The following is a 25,186-nucleotide window of genomic DNA, read 5'->3' on the forward strand; positions in this document are numbered from 1 at the left end:
CTTCTTTAACAGAATTTGAATTCCACAACAGTCAGCTCATTTCCTATCAATGAAGCAGTGAATCATGTTACAAAGCATATTATACAAGTTGCCACAACTGCAGTTCCCAAAACATCTATCTGGTCAGTTCCCACTTTTCCATAAACCACATTGAATGCACACAGCAGCCAGTGTATCTCGGAATAAGGCTTGGGACATCTTCTGCTGATACTCTACAACATCAAGTCTGATAGCTTCCAAATGTACTTATGCCTAAGCAAGCTATATCAGTTTTCAGAGTCCATAGAAGCCCCTGGATCTAATACACATCTATAATATAATAACCAGATCAATCAACATTAAAGAGGTCTGAGATAAAGTCCAGAAAATGAAAGGCAAATGTATACCACCTATCCACTTTTGATCCTTAGATAGAGTGGATGTTTCCCATATCTTGGGAAGTTTAATATAATCATATTTATTAAGATTAGGTTGATATTTAAATCTACTGCTGATTCAAAAAAGAAAAAAAGCCATTCAAGTTTGTATTTGTTTTGGTGAAGCATAGTAGTTCCTTCTTTCCTTCCACTATATTTATGAGCAGTTGAATTTCTTATGTTCTTTTAAATGGATGTTTGCAGATCTTCCACTTTGACCATGATATGATAAGTTACAAGAACAAGGAACTTTGTAAACACCTGGAATAGACAGAGGAAATAGAGGATCCTCGAGAGAGCACATGATGGCTTCCAGCTTCAGATGAGATTTGAATGCACTGCAGCGATTATACTTTTTCTTTTTTTTTAGAGTTCTGGATGTAAGGAACAGTGATAGCATTACTAGTCAGCATGTCAAAAGGGATGTGAGGAACAATTAACCAAAACCTTATAACAGGAACATGATTTGATTGGTTCTTATGTCAAGTATGCAGTGTAGATTTTAATGAAGTAAGTGAGCAGCATAACAATGCATTTATTTGTTTCATTAAAATGAAATTAAAATAATAAAAAATGGTGGCAATGGGAGAAGGAATTGCTTATCATACTCTGTATATGCAAAATTTAAATATCCATGGACTACTGAAATTAAATTATTATAATAACTGACAGCTTTATTGAAAAGGATATTAATTTATTTGTTATTGTTATTATAGGTTTATTTAACATCACTCAGTGAGAGCAATCCAACTCTTCTTAATCATGTAACTTTAAATGGAACTTCATTTGTGGATCACATGGATGTGATCACAGTAGTTGATAGAAGTTTTCGTTTTGAATATCCACCAAATTCAATCCACAGACAAGATGCTCTGTTGCCTGTTCAAAATCTGAAAATTATAACTCCTAAAAGAAAGGTATGGTATTATTTAAATATTAAAATAGAGCTTTGTATGTTCAACAGTATCATCATCTATCATAACCAGTATGATATAGTAACATGCCATTTATTAATTTTATATTAAACATTTTGGGCTACTTTTAGCCAAAACACAAAACCAGTTTTTTTGATGCCATTTTGTCATTTGAAGATATTTGGAATCTAAATCTTCTAAGATCGTGGCTCTTAAACCATGTGATATGCTCCCAAATTGATAGCATAAGAAATTAAAAATTGTACCAAAGATTAAAAGTGAATATATTTTGTCACATTTTCATAGTATAGAATAGTATGTAGCTGAGTCCAGGATACAGAGCAAATAAGAAGAAACAAAATTGTTTTGAATAAGAACAGTTGAGAAATTTTTCTTCTTATTTGCTCTTTTAATTATCTTGGCTGTAATATAAGCTGCATTGAAGAAACAGATCCAAAACATAAAATTAATAAATTTACAAAAATGATAGGCACAATTTAACGATATACAAATACAAGATTAAGAATATTCAGTGTTTGTACTAAGCCTGTTTATTATATGGAAATGAACAGAATCCAAGAATAACATCAGCAGAAATAAAATTTTTAAGAATGGCAAAACCCACTAAACTAGATTTAAAAATCAAAAAAGAAATTCCACAAGAACTACAATGTGAATCAACTAAAAACAATACATAATTATAGAAACAAATGGATTCAATACATGAATAGAATGCTAAAATATAAAGAAAAGAAGTCGCTTTCGTGCATGTTTTTCTGACCCTTAAACATATGGTGTAAGTCTGGAACAGGCCAGCAAACCTAATACTATGCAAAGGAGGAGGTTTGAAAATGTCGTTGTTGTTGTCTTTTGGAAGGTTGAAATTTTGCTATCAATATATGAGCTTCTTTTATATATAATATAAAACATCCAAATGAAGCAGTTCATGTGTTTTTAAATTTAAGTTAAATTTTTATTTGAATCATGATTTTACTTCAGACTGGAGTTAATCCTTTAAATCCATTACTTGATTTTATCTAATACTTAGAACTTAAGTATAGACTATGCATTGCACAAATATAGCATCCCATTTCCACTATATAATTATAGTGCTTTGACCAACATGTCTCTTGGCACCTTGTCACATATACCTTTTTCCAGATCTGCAAAACTTATACAGATCCTTGTTATATTCCCATGCATTCTCAGCTGCTAACATTCACTGTTTGGGCTGAATTCAGCTTCTTGTTCTCCACATATCCATTCACATGTTTTTCTTTGTCTCTTTTCAAGTATGACTGCATAAATCTTGCTGGGAATGATCACTAGAGAAAGCCTCTACTATTTTTTTTTTTTTTTATAGATGTATATTATGAGAGCTCCACTTTGCTCATCTAGAATTTCATCCTCTAACCAGTTCTCTGATTATGCAGTGTAGCTGTAAACTTTTATACCTTTATATTTGAACATTCTGGTTGAATATCATCTACTCCTGCTGCCTTTCCACATTTAGGTTTTTGACTCTTTCTATCTCAAGTATTGATGTGTACTCTTGATTGCATGATTTTTGAATATTTTCTATCATTGTATTGTCACTTCTCATTTTCTCTTTTTATTTCGCAATCTTTCTAATTAATTACTTTAGATGTCTAGAATAGCTTCAGTTTTCATGTCACCTTTATCATCTCTGATTCCTTTTACAGTATTCTTTCTTCCATTTCTAAGCTTTTTCAATTGCCTCCACAATATTTTCCCACCTTCTTGATATTTATTTTCTGTGTTCTTACCCAGGTCTGCCCATGACTTCTCTTTAGCTAGTTGTACACAGTCCTTCACTTTTTTGCATGTTTCTCTGTATTCTCTCAGAGCATATATAGACTTGCAAGGAACATTCAGTATAGTTCCTTCTTTTCCTTAGAAGAACAAGAATTCCTCTTGAACCCCCTTAGTCCACAATGAAGTTTTTTATTATAATTAAAGACAACTAGATGTCTCCCTAACTGTTTTCTTCAGTCAGCTGCTGAGTCTCTAAGAGTTGGAATCGTGTTTTCTGTTAATTTGTGGAGTAGTGTTTTTGTATATTTGAGTCTGTAGTTTACCTCTGAAAGCTTCTCAACTTTTAAAACTTTCTTACATACTGTTCTTTTCAATTTGATATCCATCTTTATCCTCCTGCTTAGTACTAAGTAATGGTCACTTCCTATTTGAAATCCCCTGTATACTCGTGTCCTGAACCAGCACGAAAATATTTCAACAATAACAATTAGTGAGACTTTTCTTATTCTTGTGTCTTCTCTCTATGTAAACTTATGACATTTTTATGTTGGAATATTGTGTTAGTAATAATTAGTCCATGTCTTGAGCATAAATCCAACAAGTATTTGCCATTATTATTAACTTTGGCCTTTTCTCCAGATATTCCAAGAAATTTCTATATGTCTGATATTCACGTACTACTCTGCTGTTTCAGGCTCCAAGAAGGATCAATTTGACCTTTTCTTTACATCAGCCATTTTCTCTAATGTCTCATAAAATTCCCCCACTACTTCTTAATTGAAACTTCTATGGGACCATAGGCATAAATTGGTCTCATTATTCAATTCTTCATTTTGATGTTGGCCCACTTCACTCCACTTTTATTACCATCTGCCATTCAGGATTTGCTTCATATTTAGTGTTGAATACTTCAGTTACTCCTTCCTTTCTTTGATCATTATGATTTGAATATAACATCTTGTAATTGTAAATTTGGAAGTTGATGGTGTGTATCTGGAATTCTGCTGATGTTTAGTTGGAATTTGTTCCAGTATCAGACTTTCACTGTTTGCCCTAGTTCCCTGATGAAAACAGTAGATTCCTTGTTCAACCAGACAGTGGCCTAGTAGCATGAAACATTGATTTGTGTTGTGTTTGTTTCTGGTTGAAGCTAATAGAGAGTACAGTTTGGTCAGCTAAGTTACATATATCAATAGAAATGTTATGTATATATGAGATCACTAGATATGTTTCTAATATCAAGAGATGTGCTGCTGCAGTTGCTTATTTTCAAAATTTATTTAGTTCATTTATGTATCCATTAAAAAAAAGGATGCTTGGTTTACCACTTACTAAGTAGCATACAGGTCATCCCTTTTTGAAATTGAAGTACAGTTTTATACTAATGGAACATAAAACCCTTTTTTTTTTTTCTCTCCAGATTTAGCTGTACGTTCAAAAGTAGTTGCTTAATTTCAAATTTTCAATCTCGACTACTTTTGAACGTATTGATATTCTAATAGTGATTGATGCAAATGCTCTTATATATGCTGTAATAGCAGAGCTTAATGACTAGAAGAATGCCACATATTTAGCAATATGTAGAAAAAATACTTGTCATTTACATAAATTGGAATCAAATGTAAAATTTCTCATGATATGTGACTTTGTAATGTATTATGTTTGTTTTTACATGTTTTTTCTTTAGAAGAATGTACTTAGAATAATGTTAATTTTTTTGACTGAAATATTCTTTTCTGTATTAATATTTGTATTGAACCTTTGTTAAAATAATGTGGAGCATGGAATCATCATGTAAGGGTATCAAGTAATGTTAAATCAGTAAGTCTAATGCTAAGATTAGTGAAGAATTCTGGGAACTGCTGTAGATGAAAATTTCCAAAAACGTGTGAAGGATGAAGTCATCATGTGCAAAGGTTAATACGTGACAGTTGCCATAGATAGAGAATTTCAAAGATGTGCGAAGAATGAAGTCAGCATGTCCGAAAGTCAATACATGGCATTTTTGAGAGATGCGCGCATGCACACAATGGAGATCCAGGCCTATATAAAAGGAAACTCACTAGGAATTAATTTTGTCTTAGGTTTTTTTTTTTTTTTTTTTTTTTTTTGCCTTCTCTAACCTGAGTTGCCATCATGCCAAGTTCACTGTCAAAAGTTGAAAGAGAAATGTCATTTGTCTTAGGGTTTTCTATCTCTTCTCATACCTTGGTTCCCATCACACCAAGATTTGTTGTCAGGAATTGAAAGAGAAGTGTCGTTTGTCTCGAAAGGAAGGAGCTGTACATCGCTGCTACGTTAAGGATCCTATAAGGAAAGTTATAGTCGACAACTCGGACAAGGAAGAAATTTAGAGGAAAGAAAGACAAGACTTACATGTGAACAAAGGGTTAATGAAAGACTGTCTACTGATCAAGAATTGTAAGTAGTTGTAATATTGAACAAGATTGTATGTCAAGTATCTATGTTTGTGAGATATTGTATATTAATGGTGAATTAGGCTTAACCAAGGTATGTCTTATATTCAAGTAATGTTATGCTAAATTGTGAATTAGCTTAGAACTAAAGCTTAGAGTAGAAAGAATTGAGAGTACCAAGAAAACTAATGACTTTGTGTATATACTGTATCATTCTGTAATTATCCACTTTAAACTTAAGTGGATTTTAAACAACACATTGGACCAAATCTCTCAATGTACTATCCTAAAAAATTCGAACCTGCATACGATAGAAGTTATATGATTTATAATTAAGCCACGACTAGTTTAAAGTAAGAATAAAATAAGCAGGGAAATATGAACGATATGTGCTTTGTCTTTGGGTTAAGATCTTATAATCTCGCACTCAGTATATAATCTAACTGGTGCAGTCATTAAACAAATAGATTTGTTAGACAGTACAGTGTGAGAAATAAGATATAGTAGAAATACATATATGGCGGCAGTCGATCATTCCCGAATGTTAAGTAAAGAGAAAACAAAGACAAAGCAGTGTAGTGGAAGTACGTAAAATAGAATACAAAATGTATATAAATATTACAAATGACGCAGACAATGAGTTTGAACGCACATTAACAAAATGGTGCTTTCGACAGGATAAAGTCCAATAAAAATAGTGTAAAATTAATATTGGATTGGGACAGTTTTGACTTCAGTATCAGTGTGTTCTGTAAAAGATAAAAAGGTTTGCCCTTTAAGTAATTATGGATACAGAAGGTGATTGTGATACTTTGGTAGATTCTAACATAATGGGAGACAGAGAGTTCTTTAGAACTGTAAACCCTAATCTTGCAATTCCGTCGTTTTCAGGAGAAGACCATGAGAACATAGAATCTTATTTTAATTTTGCGGAAAATGGTTGGATTTTCAGTTATTGATAATTCTTAGAAATAAATTACTGGGTAAGGCTAAGACATTCTTAAATACTTTGCCTATCTTATAAGATACAATAGATTATACTAATTTTAAAAGTACATTAATAGCGGAATATTCTAAAGTAAGAGATGTAAGTCCGAATTTATAGAAATTGCATAAATGCGTTCAAGAAAATAAGGAAACCATATTGGATTACTACAATAGATTATTAAGCATAACCAATAAGTTAAGTGTCCCAAAAGATGAAAGGTTGCACCTAGAATGGTCTATATTTCATCAATTCAGAGTAGGCTTAAAGGACAAATTGAAAGAGGTGGCCTACAAGAGAAAGATTAAGAATCTAGATGAATGTTACAAACTTGTTAGAGAAAGGGAAGAAGGAGACGTCCATCAGTCCTCAATTCCCAAACAAGTGCATGCTTTAGAATAAAGCAGTGTCACTGCAAGTAACATTAATTGTAAAGTTAAAGATGAGATTCAGAAAGGTAAGTCAACCAGAAATGAGGGAAATAATAAGAAATGTTAGGATTCTAATCTTCACATTTCTCTATCGCAACAGAGATGTTAATTTAGACGTTAATTCTAAACCTAAATCAGTAAATTTTCTAGAACTAGAATCACTAAAAGAATACATTAGGGAAGAAGTAGAGAAACAACAAAGAACAGTACTGGAAGGACAAGAAAGAATATTCAGAATGTTAGAAGAGCTCAAAGCAAATAGCTCTTGTAATACATCGGATAAATTGTCTAGTGAAACCACAAGTAAGAAAGTAATGATAGAAAGAATTCCACCCAAATGATACAACTGTAACAAAATAGGGCACATAGATGAAAAAGTTAGATTATAAGGAAAGAAAGAGAATAAGGTATGACTCAAATATACCAAACAATCAAACTAGCAGATTCGATTGCAACTCGTGTAGTCAACTTAGTAGTGCTGAAATAGTACATGAAAGGCTTTTAAGTCATACAGGAGTCTAGTGAACACTGTAAAGTAGGACAGAGAAAGGTTATTGAAAATGTAATAATAAATAAAGATAAGGAAGAAGATATGATAAGACTAAAAGAAGACCTAATAGTTAAAGCTGTAAAATTGGAAGATTCAGAGGATGAAGAAAAGTTATCTGTAAATTATTCAAAATGCAAGTTCTTTCAAGAAGAAACTATGATCATCATCATCATCAAATTCCTGCCATGTACCCTCAAGGGGTGTACAGGATATGACAGTACTACATGAAAAAATTACATCATTACTAACTTCCTATCTACAATTTTCCTCCAAATCAGTCTGTTACTTGTCAAGACTCCAACATTATCAGATCTTATATTTCTATCATCTAAGGCACTTTTTACCGTGTCAATCCACCTATATCTTGGTCTTCCTCTGGGTCGTTTTGCTGCCAACCAGGCAGAGAACACTTGTTTTGCTAATCTTTCCTCGGCCATTCTGTTTAAGTGACAATACCACCTGAGATTAGCTCTGTTAACGCATTCCTTGATGCTGACAATGTCAAGTTCTTTCCTAATATGCCCCGTTTTTAATATGATATTGCCATTGATGCCATCTGTTCATGCCTCTAATCTTTCTCAGGACTCATATCTGCGGTCTCTAGTCTTTGGTCAAGTGTTTTACTTCTGACCCAGCTCTCAAATCCATAAGTTAAGACTGGTTTGAACACTGTCTTGTATACTGCTAATTTAGTGTTCCGACTAATTTCTCTCTTATTCCATATGAATTTATTCATTTGACTTCCCACCATACCAGCTTTGCTGATTCTGTTGTCTATTTCTATATAAAAAAATATGATCGTGAGTCATAAAGATAATAATAATACAAAGGTTGCTGAAATAAATTCTCAGAAGGGTGAACAAATTCAAGACTTTAAAGTAAATGAGGCACCCAAACAAAACTGAGGAAAGTCCAGCGTGAATATATTAGAATAAGCGTAAAACCTGTAAGACGAGAATATTTGTTAATAGGATTAGGAAAACAAATCGTCTTAATTCATTTAAGTTTGCAACTAGTGAGATTAAAATTAATCCTATAGAGCAGGGGTCGGCAACCTTTTCAGATTCGTGGGCCACATTCAACGACGGGAGGAATCTTTATCTGGTCGATTTCAATCGATGGTGAGTTAGCCGATCTCATATGGAGGTAGCAGGGTTTTTTCTCCCGGAAACTCGGGTTTTTCATCCCGCATACATACAAATCGGCCCTTCAGAACACACGCAATTTACAGACAAAAATTACTAGTTGTGGTGGTGTTGGAGGTGGGCGGTAGATGGCGTTGATTCGTAGTAGAGGTAAGATGTGGAGAGAGTTGAAGATGTCCTCCCGCGATGAGTCTTCGGACTCCTTGGAGGTATCAGGAATAATAATAATAAAATAATAATATTAAAAGACGAACCGGGGAACGCAACTGCAAAAGTGCGCCAAAATCTCGGTTGTCGTTGGATGAAGTTACTTTTGTTATCCCCACTCGTGATGATTCACAAGTTTGATTCGTGCCAAGTTGCACGGTGATATCTCAAAGTATAGGTATAAAATTATTTTTAATTTATTATTCATATTATAAAATTTATTATTTAAATAATTCAACAGTGGGCCACATGCCATGTAAGTATTGTCAACCTTTTATGTGCCGCATGCGGGCCCAGTTACCGACCCCTGCTATAGAGAGTAGTAAATTTAATTATAAAAATATGAGGGTCATCTCCTGAAGGCGTGGAAAAGAAAGGAATTATTTTATTTTATTTTATTATTTTTTTTGAGACAAATATGCACAATGCTGAAACTGTAATTTATGACACAGTAATGAATATGCTCATATTTGCCACATAGTGTGCACACAATGGTCTAGTCGATATATTTTTAACTGAATTAAATAATGCCCTAAAGATATTAAAACATGAGAATATTTGCACTTATATAAGAATAAAAGCAAAATTGAAGAATATAAAAAGATTTTGCATAGATTTCTGGCATACATTGATGGCAATACAAAAGAAGGAAACAATTCAGCAAGCATATTGATCACATATAAGAAATAAAATGTCCTATGAAATATCCTCTGCAATCTATCTTAGCAGCAATACAACATACCATCACTTAATACTGTTGCATCTATCTCTACTGGATAATAGTGATATGAGCTGTGCAGTTAGTAATGAAAACATCAAAACTAGCATAAATAATAATACATTTGAAAACTGTATAAGGAATTATCAACTACCACACAATGATCTCTTAAATGTAAATCAACTATATGAGGAATTCATCAAAATGATTAAATGTTCAGGTAGCAAATCACAATATATTAAAAAAGAGCAAACAAAAGGATCATCACATACACTGGATTACTGGTGAACTAAAAAATTTGATTAGAACAAAAGAAAAATTATATAATAAGCACTAAATTATGCAAAGAATCCCTATAATTTAGTGTTTGAAAATGCATGTAAAAATTTTACTAAGTAAAATTAAACTATCTTCTACTGAAATTTCTTACTTCATGAATGATAAAAGTAAAGAATGGAGGTTGGTAAACACCATAGTTATCAATACAAAACAGTTGAATTTCAATAGGACAGTGATGTCACTGCTATTCTTCATGAAATGAATAATCTTTTTACTATGGTGATAATGATTATAAAATCATTATAAATTCCCCATTTTCAAGAAAAATTTTGAAAATGAGGAATTTATGGAACACTTAAAAAGTTCTCTTCAGTTCTTCATTTCAGACCCATATCAATATTATCTACTGTCTTGAAAGGTTAACGAAATCTTAATTTAAAAAAAAACAAATAACTACCTAAATTCTGTATCCTTTTATGCACCTAATCAGTATGGATTCAGATCCAGGTTTAATATGAAAAAAGTGCTGTTGAGGTTTCATCAAACAATTTACCGTATTTTCCCAAATATAACTCGCCCTCACATATCTTGCATCCCTGATTCTACTTTACAAAAAAAAGAAATTTAAAAGTTTTGCATGTACCTCTTCTTCTTCCTTTTTCCCCTCTTACCTTGCGGTGTCGAGGGTTTTCTATTCATTTAACCGCAACTGTACGCAAGGATAAGGTGGTTAGCTCTATGCCTCCTGGTGTATCCTCACATATATCTCGCACACAGAAAGTTTAAAACTCTAAGAAATAGATAGTCACTGTTGTTATGGCAGTTTCCGATATTTTGGAATTCGGTTGAAAAGAATCAGCATTTCAACTCCACAATCGTCAGCTTGCCTTTGTCATTGGGACATGCAGTCTTTTGTTAATACTGCACCAATCTTATGCATGTCCTAATAGCTGCATTATGTCTACTGGCCTACTATTGCTGTCTGTTTCGTATCCCACTTTCACTTCTTATTAGTCATTTGTGAAGGATTGTTCATAATGTATCTCAAGTCTCATAAATTGCCAGTAATTTCCCCTTGAAATATGGAGAAACGTTCAAGTTATTACAGTGCTGGTTTTAAACTCAAAGATCATATGATTCGGAAATGATAAAAGGACAAGCAATAATGAAACTTTTAATTTAATTATAGAAGCATTGTCACTAAAAATTCAAGTATATCGTATGGTGAAGGTGAGTGGCCAATAATGTAAATAACGTTGATAATTAAAATTCAAATGCATTCATTTTATAAATAATGTGAGTAATTATAAATTACAATGAATACTGAGGATTTAATTATAAATGCCAGTTTAGTTTTTTACTGAAAAACTAGTTTCTGAAAATCCCCTCATATAACTCGCACAATGATTTTTTAACTTTAATTTTTGGGGAAAAAAAAGTAGTGCGAGTTATATTCAAGTAAATACAGTATAGTGGGATAAATAGAGGAATATATATGTCGTCCATTTTCTTGATATATCTAAAGTGTTCGACTATATGCATCATGACTTTTGAAAATGTCTACATACAGCATCAGAGACATTACATTTCTTCTTCTCCCACTTAAGTGGGAGAAGCTACAGATCAGATCAGGTCTTTCTGATCAAAGGGCTTCATGAATACCAACTGAGTTATGGAGGCTCTGTAGCTTTTGTATCTTATCAGTAATAGATATCCCACATGTACTAGTATTTTGTTAGAGATCAGATGCAGTTCTCTTCTTGTAATGCATAGAGGAATTTATTTTTATTCAGAAAGAAATTTCCAAAGACTGGAATGGAAATGTTTCTACATACTGAAAAACTTTCCCTCCTCATCTGACACCATACTGCAGATGCAAGAAAAACAAGTAATTTTATTGTATCACTAAATACAGTACAGAGACATTTACAGTCTATTAGCTACAGATAGTGTAATTAGAGTCAGCTGGAATGAAAATGACGAAAAACATCCCCCCCACACACACACACAGACAACTATACTCAGATATAGTTGTCATGCAAGCAAAACAGTTTTATTGTAGCATAAAACATAGTATCCAACTAAATACCTTTTATCCTAATATCCTCTTTCAGATTTTCAGTTACCTGGTAACATCTGTTTATAATTCAGTCATTGGATGAAAGCAAATAAAGATTCACACACACACATATAATTTGAAATTAGTTCAAATTGCATTTGAGATTTTCTGTATCAAATTTCTCATACACATGGAGAGATTTATGCATAAACATCAACATTTTCCTATTCTCTGAATTGTTTGCCAAAAAAAACAAAACAAAACAGGAAAACAAATCCAGATTTCTTAGAATGGTACTGAAGACAGGCCCTTTCACAAAAGAAATGAAAGTTCACAAATGCTAATTTTATAAAATTCTACCAAACAAGGTAAAGAGAGTTCTTGTGGTCAGCAGAAAGCTGCTCAGTGTGAATGTATTAAAGCTTCTATAGCTTGCTTTACAAGATAAGAATAGCCTTCTCTCAAGAAATACCAGAATTCTCCAAGGCCTTTTGAGTCAAACTCCCATTGCAGAAAAGGATGCCTGATCCATGGTTCACTTTTAATGCCGACAAGATAGAAATAACTTTTGAAGGTGTTCACACATTTCTCTTTTCATAAAAATGAGAATATTTTCAGAGAATGTTGTCTCTCAACTTCATCTTAGTGAAGCACTTCCTTCAGCATTCAAAAGCTTACTAGGATGTCAGCCCTTACTCCCTTCTTCCATATCAGCAGCTTAACCAGTAAGCTTGTCATTTTTCAATGGCATTCATAATCATAATTTCAGGACCTCGAATTAAAATAATTATTACATTCCCATGGTTATAAATATCTGCCGGGTAAACTAACCCATGGACAAAATCCTTTCAAAATTTTGAAAGCTCTGGCACCGAATTAAACTCTTCCTGAGAACGGATACTTTTTCATCCTCTTGTTCATTAGGGACCCTTAGCAGGCTCTGACCAGGTTCAGAAACTTGATTCAATAGAAAACCAAAGTAATAATAATAAAAAAAAAATAAAAGCCATCAGAGCCGCAGTAAATACACCACTGTTCTTAATTTTACACTCATTAGATGAATCCCATCTAGGATGCAAAGAACCTTTATCAGGATGCTTTTCAACTGAAAGTAGTTAGCCCATCTCATACTGAGGTAGCAGGGTTTTTTCTCATTGGGAAAAACAAACTTCATTGCTTCCAAATGTTCCTGAGCTCAAACAAGACACACCTGGCATCGTAGTCAAAAGGAATCCTGGATCCAATATACATCCAGCATAAGAACAACAACCATCACTGAAGAAGTCTAGGACAAAATCTGGAAAATGAAGGACAGATGTGCCACCTACTCTCTCTATACTCTAACACAGTGGCTGCACAATTGCTAATCCAACAGAAATTTCTCACACACATGGAGAGATTTATGCATAAACATCAACATTTTCCTATTCTCTGAATTGTTTGCCAAAAAAAAAAAAAGAACAGGAAAACAAATCCAGATTTCTTAGAATGGTACTGAAGACAGGCCCTTTCACAAAAGAAATTAAAGTTGCTTCACTTAAATGCCTTCCACCTGCCATTGAACCGACAATCCATTACAAGATGATAAAAAATCTCGCCATCATTCATGGCTCAACTGTTGCAATTTTCTGTGGGTGCTTGTTTACAGATAACTGTCAAAAGACAATTATAATTGCCTTTCTCCTAAGCCAGGGAAGGATCCAAAATCACCAAAAACCCAGTTGTTCTGACCAGCTGCTTGTGCAAGATTCCTGAAAAAAAAAAAAAGGTTAACTCTCATCTATCATGGTTTCTTGAGAGAAACATTTTTTCAAAAATCTGGTTCCTGCTCCTATTCCTGTGCACTTGAGAGACTTGCAAGAGCAAAAATAAATTACGCTTTTCTCCAAAATAGCTGATATCATCACTGAAATGTAAAATTTTGATTTTCAAAAAAAAAAAAAAAAAAAAAAAAAGTGGAACATTTAGCCTTTTTTTTTTATGCCCTACACAGTGGGAAAACACGTGGATAGGCTTGTGTGTTCGTCAGACGTGTTGTAAAAGATTTAACGGTATTGATATGAACACAGATGGATAAGAAAATAACTATTTATTAACTTAAAAGCTAACATTTCGCTGGTATTATATCCAGCATCTTCAGAGCACACAACACAAAGTTTGTTACAAATGCAAGACAACCACAATCCGGTGTAACAGTGGGGCTAGTATAAGTAATTGCAAGACTAAACACAATACAAGACTAAAGTCCTAATAGGGCGCCATCTAGGTTAAAAAATAGTTCAAAGTTTTGAAATAGTAATTCAAATAATAGTCTTAGAAAGTTTGAAAAAAATAAAATAAAAGTAATAAATAAATATTAATTTGGTCTTAGGATGACTGTCTCCCAAATCTTTGGTAGATTTATACAGCCATACTTGTTAAGGTTTGGAGTATGTTTTAAGGCTTCTGTTGATTCCAGGAACAACCTCTCTGACTTGTAGAAGCTTCTGTGCACTACTTTTGTTTCTTTCCAATTGATCCTGTGTGCAGGGGTATCTAAAGCATGGCCTGCCAGACCCGACTTGCCATAGCAAAAGTGTCGGATATATTTTTTGTGTGTTCACTGAGGTGAATGTCCACAGTTCTTCCTGTCTGTCCTTAGTAGGCTTGATGGCAAGAACAGGGCACTTCATAGACTCCCGGATGTGATAAAGGAGTACATTTGTCCTTAGGTAAACGGATGAGAGTTGCTAATTTCACATAAGGTTTAAATACAGTGCACAGTTGGTGTTTGTTAAGCACCCTAGATATCTTTTCAAATGTGCCTTTAATGTATTGGATGGTGATAGTTTTGTTGTAGTCTTCTGTGGTAGATAGAGGGGATTTCTGGGTAGCAAGATAGATAGATAACATACGATGCTACCCAGAAATCCCCTCTACTGCGATGCATATGTATCAAACCTAGTTTTACTGTTGAATCTACCTAATTGTTCTATTTATTATTTTTTTTTACATACATACGTATTTAAATTAATAAAGTACGTATTACATACCATGTCTGATAAAAGAAGTGCAGAAAAGTTAGCAGAACTTGGTGTTAAGAAGGTGCAGAAATCAATCGCACTTGAAAAGAAGATGGAGGTGATTCGAAGAATGGGCAGACACATGCTAATATCTGTTGAAGTATGAACTTACCTCCATCAATTGTTACTACAATTATGAAAATTGCCGATAGAAACGCAGATAGAATAGGAAATGCAGGGGTAAACTTCATGAAAAAATGGAAAAATTATTATCATTATGGATAGATGACTTGAATCAGAAAAACATTCCTCTTATGCAGGCTGTTATAACTGAGAAAGCAAAAACAATTTTTGAGGATGTTAAAAAATGGAGGCAAAGAAACATTTTTAGGAAGCAAAGATTGGTTCATGAGATTTAAGTCTCAAAGTAAGTGCCATAGTATCAAATTATGTGGTGAGGTGGCAAGTGCAGATGTTGCAGCAGCGGCTGCTTTCCCTAAAGAATTTCAAGACTGTGTAGAACAAGGAAGTTCTCCTCTTGATCTCATTTTTAATGTTGAGACTAGGCTCTATTGGAAAAAATTGCCATCACGCACCTTCATTTCCTGTGAAGAACATTCCCCTCCAGGTTTTAAAGCTAAAAGATAGACTTACGCTTTTGTTGGGTGCAAATGTCTCCGGAACTTTGGAGCTTAAACCAATGTTGATGTACCATTCACAGGCACCATGTGCCTTCAAGGGATCTAAAAGCCATGCTGCCAGTCTATTTGAAATGGAATGAGAAAGCTTAGGTTACACAAGACGTTTTTATAGATTGGTACACAAATTATTTTTGTCCTACCATGCTTCGCTTCTGTAAAGAAAATGATTTTCCAGCCAAGGCATTGCTTCTCTTGGATTATGCCCCCTGGACATCCTCAAAACCTTGCTGAAGTAAGAATACCATGGATGTCAAGGTTGTTTACATGCCCCCAAACACAACATCGCTTTTGCAACTGATGGAGCAGGGGATTATATCAATCTTCGAAGCCTATTACCCCCGTATAACATTTATGGAAATGGTAAGAGTCTTGGACGCTTCAGGAAAAACTATTAAAGACTATTGTCGGTCATTCGATATTTTGAATGACATTAACATCAAGGCAGCTTGGAACGAAGTGTCAGCAAATTGTTTAAAAGGAGCATGGCGAAAACTTTTTCTAGGATTTATGCATGACTTCGAGGAATTAGAGCAAGAGGAGAATGTTACTGAAGACATTACCAAGCTTGCGCGAGAGGTAGGATTGGACGATATTACAGCTGAAGATGTGACAGAAGTCTTAGAGAGTCATGATAAACTGCTTTCCAATGAAGACTTAAAATAATTAGCCGAACAATTAAGTCAACATCCAAAGGAGGAGAAAAAAAATGAAGGTCTTCTGAGAGAGATGAAATCTCTCAGAGGACCTTCATCAATGTCTCTCAGACATTGATTGACGAACTCTGCGAAATGGACCACGATTGGGAACGGAGTGCGAACGTAAAAAGGAGTATAATCGCATATATTTGACACTGAACTCCTTAAAGAAAGAAAAAGAAAATCTAGGCAGTTAACACTGGATACTTTTTTCAAAAAAAATGCAGGTGATCCGAAACCGGGAACTTCAACATATAAATGCGAGGTGGTATCAAAAAGTTTCGAAGATTAGCTCTATTTACGAGAAATTATTTTATTTATCTACGTTTACACGCTATCACCTTCAAAATAGTCCCCTTGCATATCACTATAGCGTTCTTGCCACTTCTGGAATGTGTCCTGGAAGTCTTCTTTTCGAAGCATGTCAAGCACCTTCTGCGATTCGCACTGGATCTCTGCAATAGTGTCAAAACGGTGACTTATGAGCTGGATCTTCATCTTCGGAAAGAGGGCAAAGTCTGCAGGAGCCAAATCTGGTGAGTAGGGTTGGTGCGGAAGTGAGATCATGTTGTTTCTGGTGAGAACTCACGTGTGAGGAGAGCCCGGTGACAGGGTGCATTGTCGTTGTGGAGCATCCAGTTTTTCGTGCGCCACAGATCTGGTCACTTTCGCCGAATGTCCTCCCTCAGACACCTTAAAACCTGGCTGTAGAACTCGCTATTGATGGTCTGGCCGCTGAGGACGAATTCTCGATGCACAATGCCGCGAATGAAAAAGACAATAAGCTTGCACTTGGTCGAGCTGCAGACCTGCCTCGCCTCTTTTGGTCATGGAGATGATGGGCTCTTCCACTGTGAAGACTTGCTTCATCTCAGGTCGTACCCGTACACCCAAGTTTCTTCATCGGTAATGAACTTCGAATTTCACATTTGCTCTTTTTTCTAACTTGCTGTCCATGATGAAATTGCAGGTGGTCAGAATAGCATCAGTTGCATAGCTTCCGATGTACACAGGACGATGTCTTTTGGCACACTGACTTATGAAGGTAGGTTCTCCCTATGAATCTGCCATCTGTTGACATGTTACAAACCTAGTTGCGAAACTTTTCGATACCACCTTGTAATATCTTTTTGAAGTTTCATATTTTTCGTATATAATTTTGTTTTGTTTTCGTTATTAATGATAATATTTTAACAAATATATATGTATGTATTATCAAAGCTTTAAATATAATAATGTTACACATACTTCATTTGCATATTTTTTTGACTGCGCGGAACATAACTTTGTACCTACCATTAAAATTGGGTTAGGTTTACGCCCGTTGTTTCAGGAATGGAAATGAGGCCTAAACCGAGGGCTGCCTATATTTGTAACAATGAAAGAAAGAGTATGAGCCAACTCTAAGTTTCTTAAAAGGGTCAACTGAAAAAAAATCTATAAATAGGACAAAGATTATCTAAAATTTATAATTTCATGGACCAGCAATGAAGAACAGCCTATTCCAGTATGTTTCATTTGTTACGAAACTTTTACAAATGAAAGTGAAACTTCCCAATCTAAAGCACCATTCCAAGACAAAGCATAGAGTACCACAAAAATACTGTAGAATTTTTTTTTTTTAATAATTTATCTCATTCAAAGTTTTTTATTATTGAAATTTTATAATTTTTGTTTCTGCTATATATTGAATTTGTATAACTAAAAGCATATTGAATTAAAATTTGTTTCACATGTTTGTAATTTATTAAAATGCAAACGTTCAAAAATAAAGGTTTATAACTGTTTATTGGTGTTTGAATAAAATATAACTTCTACAAAATTGCCTTTTTCTGAAAGGGGTATTATACTAAATTAAAAGGAGTACGCAGGTACTGAAAGTCTAGGAAACACTGCCCTAGAAGATTGATAAGTACTTTGATTTCAGATTAATGAGATGAATATAGACTTGCTCTCATGCTTCATGTTCGTGGTGGAGAAGATCTCTAGTGAAGGTACAGGGTCTTCTCATTTCATTCTTTCTCTATTTCTGTGCTCTTCTTATACTTTTGCATTACTCCTCTTGATTTTTTTTTCTTTCCTGTTTTCCAGACTGCTATCACTGGGATCCAACATTCTGTCCCAGTGTTAGCTATGCACTGCAACTCATGTACATCTGTACATGTGGGTTATCTTGGTAGCCATGCATTACTTTGGCTCCTATTTCAGCAATCCTGGGTCACCTGGTCAAGATCATTCAGCTATGAGCTTGACTACAAAGGTCAACTATGTTGTAAGTCTCATTCCCTGTGGTCTGGAGGTGGGTGCTAAGGTTTGCCATAGTGCTGATATAGTGTCCAAGGTAACCTTGGCGTTCCCTCTCAGGTGCATTTATTCTGTGGAGAGTGAGGAGCTCTGATATCAAACCAAAAAATCCCTTTGAGAATGAATCCTCCATCCTCAAATTTTTAGTGGTTCCCAACTAAGATACCATTGATACATCATTTGATAATAGAAATAAACAAAATATTTGATGCACATATCAATTACACCATCATCCATAAACAGGTAAAAAGCCCGTAAAGAAAATGTCACCCTTCACTATTTTAAAGAGTTTTAAAAGATTGTCAGATCTTCCAAAATAGTTAAACTACATTCTTGTGATATTCTTGTAAAAATCATATCAAAAGATTGACTGTGAGCCACATCAGTGCATGAATGTGTGCAGATACTAATTACAGTAATACCTCATGAAAGACTTAACTGTTTTAGAGGTGTGGTATCAAGGAGTGACTGATATGAGGTGCATCCTGATACTATTTGGGTAAAAATAGTGTCTTAAACACTTAGAAGAATGACTGAGGCATATCAGTGTGTGTTGTTGGGGAGGAGGTGTTAATTACAGTAATATCTCATAAAACATGTAACTATTCTAGAGGTAGTATCAGAATGAGATCTTGATGTTCCAGCATAGGTTTAAAGATCAAGGAGTGATAGGTATGAGGTGCATCCTGATAATGTGGGGATTGCTACCTGTCTATGACCTGAAATATCATCCTTACTTTTGACATACCCAAACCTCTGACTTCAGAAAATGCAAATCATCTCAACTGTCTTGTTAGGCTCTACATCTGTAATCCACTGAGATGCTTTAAATGTCAGAAATATTGGAATGCCCAAACTACCTGTTGTGGTGCTACCAGCTCTGGCAAGAGGTGGTAGCTTTACAGAGATTTTTCTGTGTGAAGCAACCTAAATGTCAACTGTGACATTAACCTACTCCTGAGCATGCTAAAGATGGAAGGATGAAAAAGAAATACAAAAGATACAGACTGAAGTGAATGTCTTATCTTATATCAGAAGGCAAAGAAACTAGTCAGTCACAACACCTGTCCTGAAAATCTCTTATGCTGAGAAGGTGGCAATTAAGAAAATATCAAAAGCAACTTGAACCCATGTCTGTCCCACCATCTGATAATTTCTGCATGCCTGAATTTTGTAATCCTAAATTCATCTATGTGGAGCACATTAATCACCTAACCTATTATAGTCTCACTTCTCAAACTCCTAAAATGATCTGACTAAATGAAAACCCACTTATCAAAAAAATTATGGCAAGGGCATCACTAAAGGAAAATCCACCAGACATTCCCACACATGAAAAATGGATACTTCTGTATCCACTTAATGTAAATAAAATACAAGAAGTGATCCTAGTGTATCTGATGTATTAAACTTTTACTGAAGGGGGAGAGGGGGGATGTACATTGGCTGTCTGTGCTTCCCAAAATTAGTTGACAAACAACAAGCAAGATACAGGTAATGACCTCTCTCTCTTCTTAATAATGGACATAATACATTCTTTCATATGCCTACCTGCTTGCGTTCTGCAAGAAATCTCGCCAACTATTCTTCTACTTTTCATATGGGATGTTGAAGAGAACTATATGAAATTGATCATTTCTGTGTACTTTGCACTATATCCTCACAGGATCTGTGTTCTACACAGACTACCATGTAAAAAATCGATCAGGATTACTGGAATAGATTTTTCCACCTTACATGATTTAATGCTGAGGCAGTCAGCCAAACACCTCTGAATGAAGCAGTGATGTATATATCATGTATTTTCCTAGAAGGAATAATTGCATTTCCCGAAACGTTTTGATTTCCACAATATCAAAAGATGTGATAGAATCCTGAGTGCCAAGCACAAAAAGAAAAAAAAATCGAGACAGAGCATGGAGTTTATTTCAGAGATGTTGTACTACATCAAATATCATAGTTACATGATGAATTGGTATGTAAGGCTGCATAACAAATAATTATTATCTCAAGATCCCCCATGGAGATACTCATTTTGGGAGGTCTCTTTGTCATACACTCATCATAGCGTGCTTTAAATACAATCATCCCTCGACTTACGTTGGGGTTATGGACGTAATTGTAATAAATGTACTGTCATTTTAATTTGAAACCTTATAAAACTGTAATGTGCATTACTGCCACTATAAAACAGGAGAATAATCACCCAAATCTTCCTCCACAATCACATCTTCATTATCTTCCCTATAAGGACCAGGCTGCAGCTCTTCTGGTGTAACCTTTTGTTTTTTGATGAAAATGTCCAATGTGCTTTGCTTATTCTTCTTCTTTTCATAAGTTTGTTTATAGAAAATAAACACATCATGTACTTTCCTTTCTACTAATAAGTAGCATTCAACATTGAGGTCCATATCTTCAGCCATTTTGAGAACATCGCTAACTGCAGAGAACATTTCTGCAAGACCCTTCACTATGAATTGTTTAACTACCTCCTCTTGTTTCTCTTTTCCCCTCTTCCTTTTCTCGTTCTTCCTCTTCTGCAATACGTTGTGCCTCCAGTTCAACCAACTCTTCACGGGCACTTTCTATAAGTTGAACTATGTTGTCTTCATTCACTTAGAGATTCAGATTGTTTTGCCATGCCCATTATTTCTTCACTCATTTTACGAAGGTCTTACTTTTTTTTTGAAACTTCCAAAAGTCGTGCGATCACTTAAATGGGCTTGCCAGCTTTATGTTGCTTTATAACTTGCAACTTCGTTTCAAGATCAGTTGCTCGTCTCTTTTTCTGCGATTCTTCACTAAGTTTTTTGATTGGGCATGTTGCACAAAATCTTGCGAAATATTGAACAATTAACACACAAATTTCTTAAACACAAAATCAATAGAGGAACTGCTGAAGACACGTACTTATTGCCACCGAATGTGCTGTTGTCACTGTGCATGATGCTTGTTGCTAAATAGAAACCTTTTTACTTTACGCTCGCTTGCATCTTGTTCGAAAGTATAGTCGAAAATGTTATTTATTCCCTTATGTGGTCATGGGCGTATCTTCGAACAGACATAAGTCAAGGGATGAACGTACATTCAAATTCTCTGCAAACACCCCACTCTCAAACTATCCATTCCAATCATTTGACTCTCCATGCAACAAATCTGCTTCCCACTCCCTTGCTCACACCCTCCTTATACATTTTCCAGAGATGACCTCTTGTTCTCCTACAACAAAGTGACAAGGGAGTGGGAAGCAACAAACCTGCTTCCCACTCCCTTGCTCACACCCTCCTTATATATTTTCCAGCGATGACCTCTTGTTCTCCCACCATTTTATGAAAAACCTATTGAACATTAATCCTGTAACAATCCCTTTCCAACATATATGTCTATCATATTACCCCTCTTCCTCTTATCCAGTAGACTGTAAATTGCATCTTCTCAACTTTCCTTCATACTTGACATTCCAAAGACCACCAAAATACCTTAGTCAATTACCTCTGAATCCTTTCCTACATCTCTTCATCCTTTTGTAAACCAGGTAACCAGATTTGTACACAGTAGTCATGTGCCCTAATCAAGGCTTTATACAACCAAACCAGAATCTGCTCCTACAAGTCAGTGTCCTCCTTATCATTGCCAGAATTCATTGTGTCCTCACAATTTTGGCACCTTATCCTCTAAATTTTAGATCCTTATACATCATCACCCCCAAGATCTTATTTCCTCCACCTCCAAGAATATGTTCCCACCAAGAGTAAATTTTACAGCACATCTTTGTTTTCCAAATTTTAAAACCTTGCATTTTGCAACAGTGAACTTGTATCTCCATACTTGTGGCCATTAATTCAGTCTATTTAAGTGTTTTTGTAAGGTCACAACATCTTTTCTACATTTCATAATTCATCCCAACTTTGCATCATATGCAAACAACTTAATAATCTCATTCAAATCTTCCCCAGTATCATTAATATACAGTTTAAACAGCAGTGGCCCTAAAACAGAATTCAGAATTACTTATGTGAAACTTTTATTTAACATAAAATTCTCTCCCAAGTACTTAAAGCATCTTCAGTATGGCTGAAGATGCTTTAAGTACATGTGCCAAACTAAACAAATAGAAAATATGTAACCGGAAGTATCGATAATAAAAATACTTATATGACATGACAAGGTCTAAAATACACCTAGGTCCTAATTGCATAAATTGAAACAAGCTATTTTATTAATTAAAAATAATATATATATATAGTCTGTGGAGAAGAACTATTTGGACATTGAAACAAAATTTCACAACTTTCTTTGTATATATATGTTCTATGAAATAATTACTTTTCTAGCGGACCTTAATCTTCTTTGTAAAGGACATAATATTTAGTGGAAATGGCAAGTTCTGATGGTTAGATTTGCTCCAGCTCTTTGATTTAATGTAATCAGTATATTCATCATGACAAAAATCCAGTCTACCTGTTTGGCCAAAGTATGATAACCCCAGACTGGAATGGTATTGGATAGACTGCAAGGTGAGTTAAAGGCAGAAGCTTAACCTTTGCAGAGCCCAAAACAACATCAATTTTATTTTTTAATGGGGTGAAAGTACACCTGATGGCCGACATATCTAAGCAATGTGGCTATTCCTTCAGTTATAAAAGCATTTAATAACCCTTATTCTTTGTCTGTATCATGCACTTATTCATTCAGAGCTGGATTATGGGTCCTAAGTCCACACTTCTGCAAAGGAGAATTTCCTGCTATGGGTTTGTATTCTGTCCATCACCAAAGTAGAAGACCTAAGAGCTACTTTTGTATTTTCTGCATTACCCATTCAAAGTGTCTATGTTGAACCAAATGAACCTGCCCTGTTGCTTTAACAGAAACAGTTATCGTTCAACTATATCCTAAAAATAATCACTACCTTAGCTTCTCACGTTGACTAGTAATTTGTCTCCTGTTTCTGTTAATATTTATTCACCTATTAGGTGTGCATGTGAAAGATAATGCAAGTAATTAGCATGAATTTTGACATCAGGGGTACTTAACATGATAGTATTCCTTCATGGCAGATTTGCACTCCATGCATGCTTTTGCTGTGCTACCTAAGAAAGTTGCATACTCCATCATCAGTCTACCTACCTACAGCTGTTTAACACACAACATGGTACATTGATTTCTTATTTCTTGATATAACATTTTGATCTAATACTGCTGTTTTTCCTGAAAGCATTGTTTTTAGTCAAATTCTACTTGACTGCAGTAAGTATGCTACTGAGCTTCATGGCATCCATTTTTATATGGTGATCATCATTCATTGTGTAGAATTATGGAGACAAACTCCTATGTTAGAGCTTACTTTCCTTTCAATTAAGATAACACTCAACATCTTGGCCTTTATATCAAGGAATGCATACATAAATACTGGGACATGTGCCAAATCAAGCTCTGGTAAGCTACTGTTCTGATCATCCATTGGCCTTAGTTTAACCTCTAGCAAGGAAAAAGAAAAAAAAAAGATTAAAAAAATCAAATAATAAAAAAGTGAATAAATAGTCAAAAGTAATTAATAAAAAATAATTTAAAGCAAGTGCTCTAACATGTGAGTTTTTCTCCATAATTTTAAACAGGCACACCATTCGGCTGGCATATGTACTTGAAAAGCCTACCAAAATGAATGATTTATACCAGCTTCAATTCTTTATATACCATCTCCTCCCCTTTTTACAATCATATTGAGTTTATATGATAATTTTATCAAATGATGAGGACTCTTAATTTTGATGTTCAGTTATGCTGGTTATCCATCCATATTGAAATCAAGGGAAAGGTTGCAGCTGCAAGATTGGCTTGTATTCCATTTACTGTTTAATAAAACATTTAATGAGAGCAGAGTTAATCAGGAGAAGCAATGTGGCATTCTAGTGTATATAGAAACAGAAGTGATGAAGTCTTGCATGCTGTGCCACATAGGTCACAGTTGTTCATACTTGTTATCTATTGGCAGATGTGTGAAAAATATAATGCTCATCCTACCATATACCATATCTGGTGGAGTGCTAGCGTTTCATTCAAAAGAGGAGTGCAATTTTTACTAATCCACATGTACTCAGGCAGATCTTATCAGACTTGGACAAATTGCACGAGTTTTTACCTTTGTACAAAGAATTAATTTATGCAAAGGTATATTTGATCATAAATGCAATAGAAATGTAGATATGGCATCACTGCTCCATTTTTTAAAATTTGTATTGTTGTACATAATGTTATTTACTTATTTAGCTATTTATGTTTTTATTTCCTTGTATACTTCTGAACCTATATAATGTGCAGTTATGATTTATGTTGTCATTCTACCACAAACCAATGTTGTCAGGGTAGATGTAAGACAAGTTTATCTGCTTGTATAGTGATATAGGATGTGTACTAATTCTGGAATGCAAATTTTGAGTAAAATTGCATTGCAGTATCATCTGGAATGGGATACTTCGTTGTCCTAGCTATTATGCATTCTTTTCTAGTCTTTCTGGAAATGACTGGAGTTAGCATTCAGTGATTTGTCTTCGTCATCTTTACAGATGTTTCATACAGAGAATACTGGG

The 25,186-nt window shown here is 34.6% G+C and overlaps 1 protein-coding gene across 1 annotated transcript in view; it reads left to right on the forward strand.

The window, feature by feature from the left end:
• LOC150092457 (uncharacterized) overlaps positions 1-25,186 on the forward strand; it is a 149,215-nt gene that overhangs the window by 17,594 nt on the left and 106,435 nt on the right. Inside the window, exon 3 of the mRNA XM_090414867.1 lies at positions 1,133-1,333. Within this exon, the coding sequence (XP_090270993.1) occupies positions 1,133-1,333 (201 nt within the window). The remainder of the gene's footprint in view (positions 1-1,132; positions 1,334-25,186) is intronic.

The sequence above is a fragment of the Typopeltis vanoorti genome, chromosome 26 (assembly GCF_054136105.1).
Source record: "Typopeltis vanoorti isolate ZY-2024b chromosome 26, IOZ_Tvanoo_1.0, whole genome shotgun sequence".
NCBI lineage: Eukaryota > Metazoa > Arthropoda > Arachnida > Uropygi > Thelyphonidae > Typopeltis > Typopeltis vanoorti.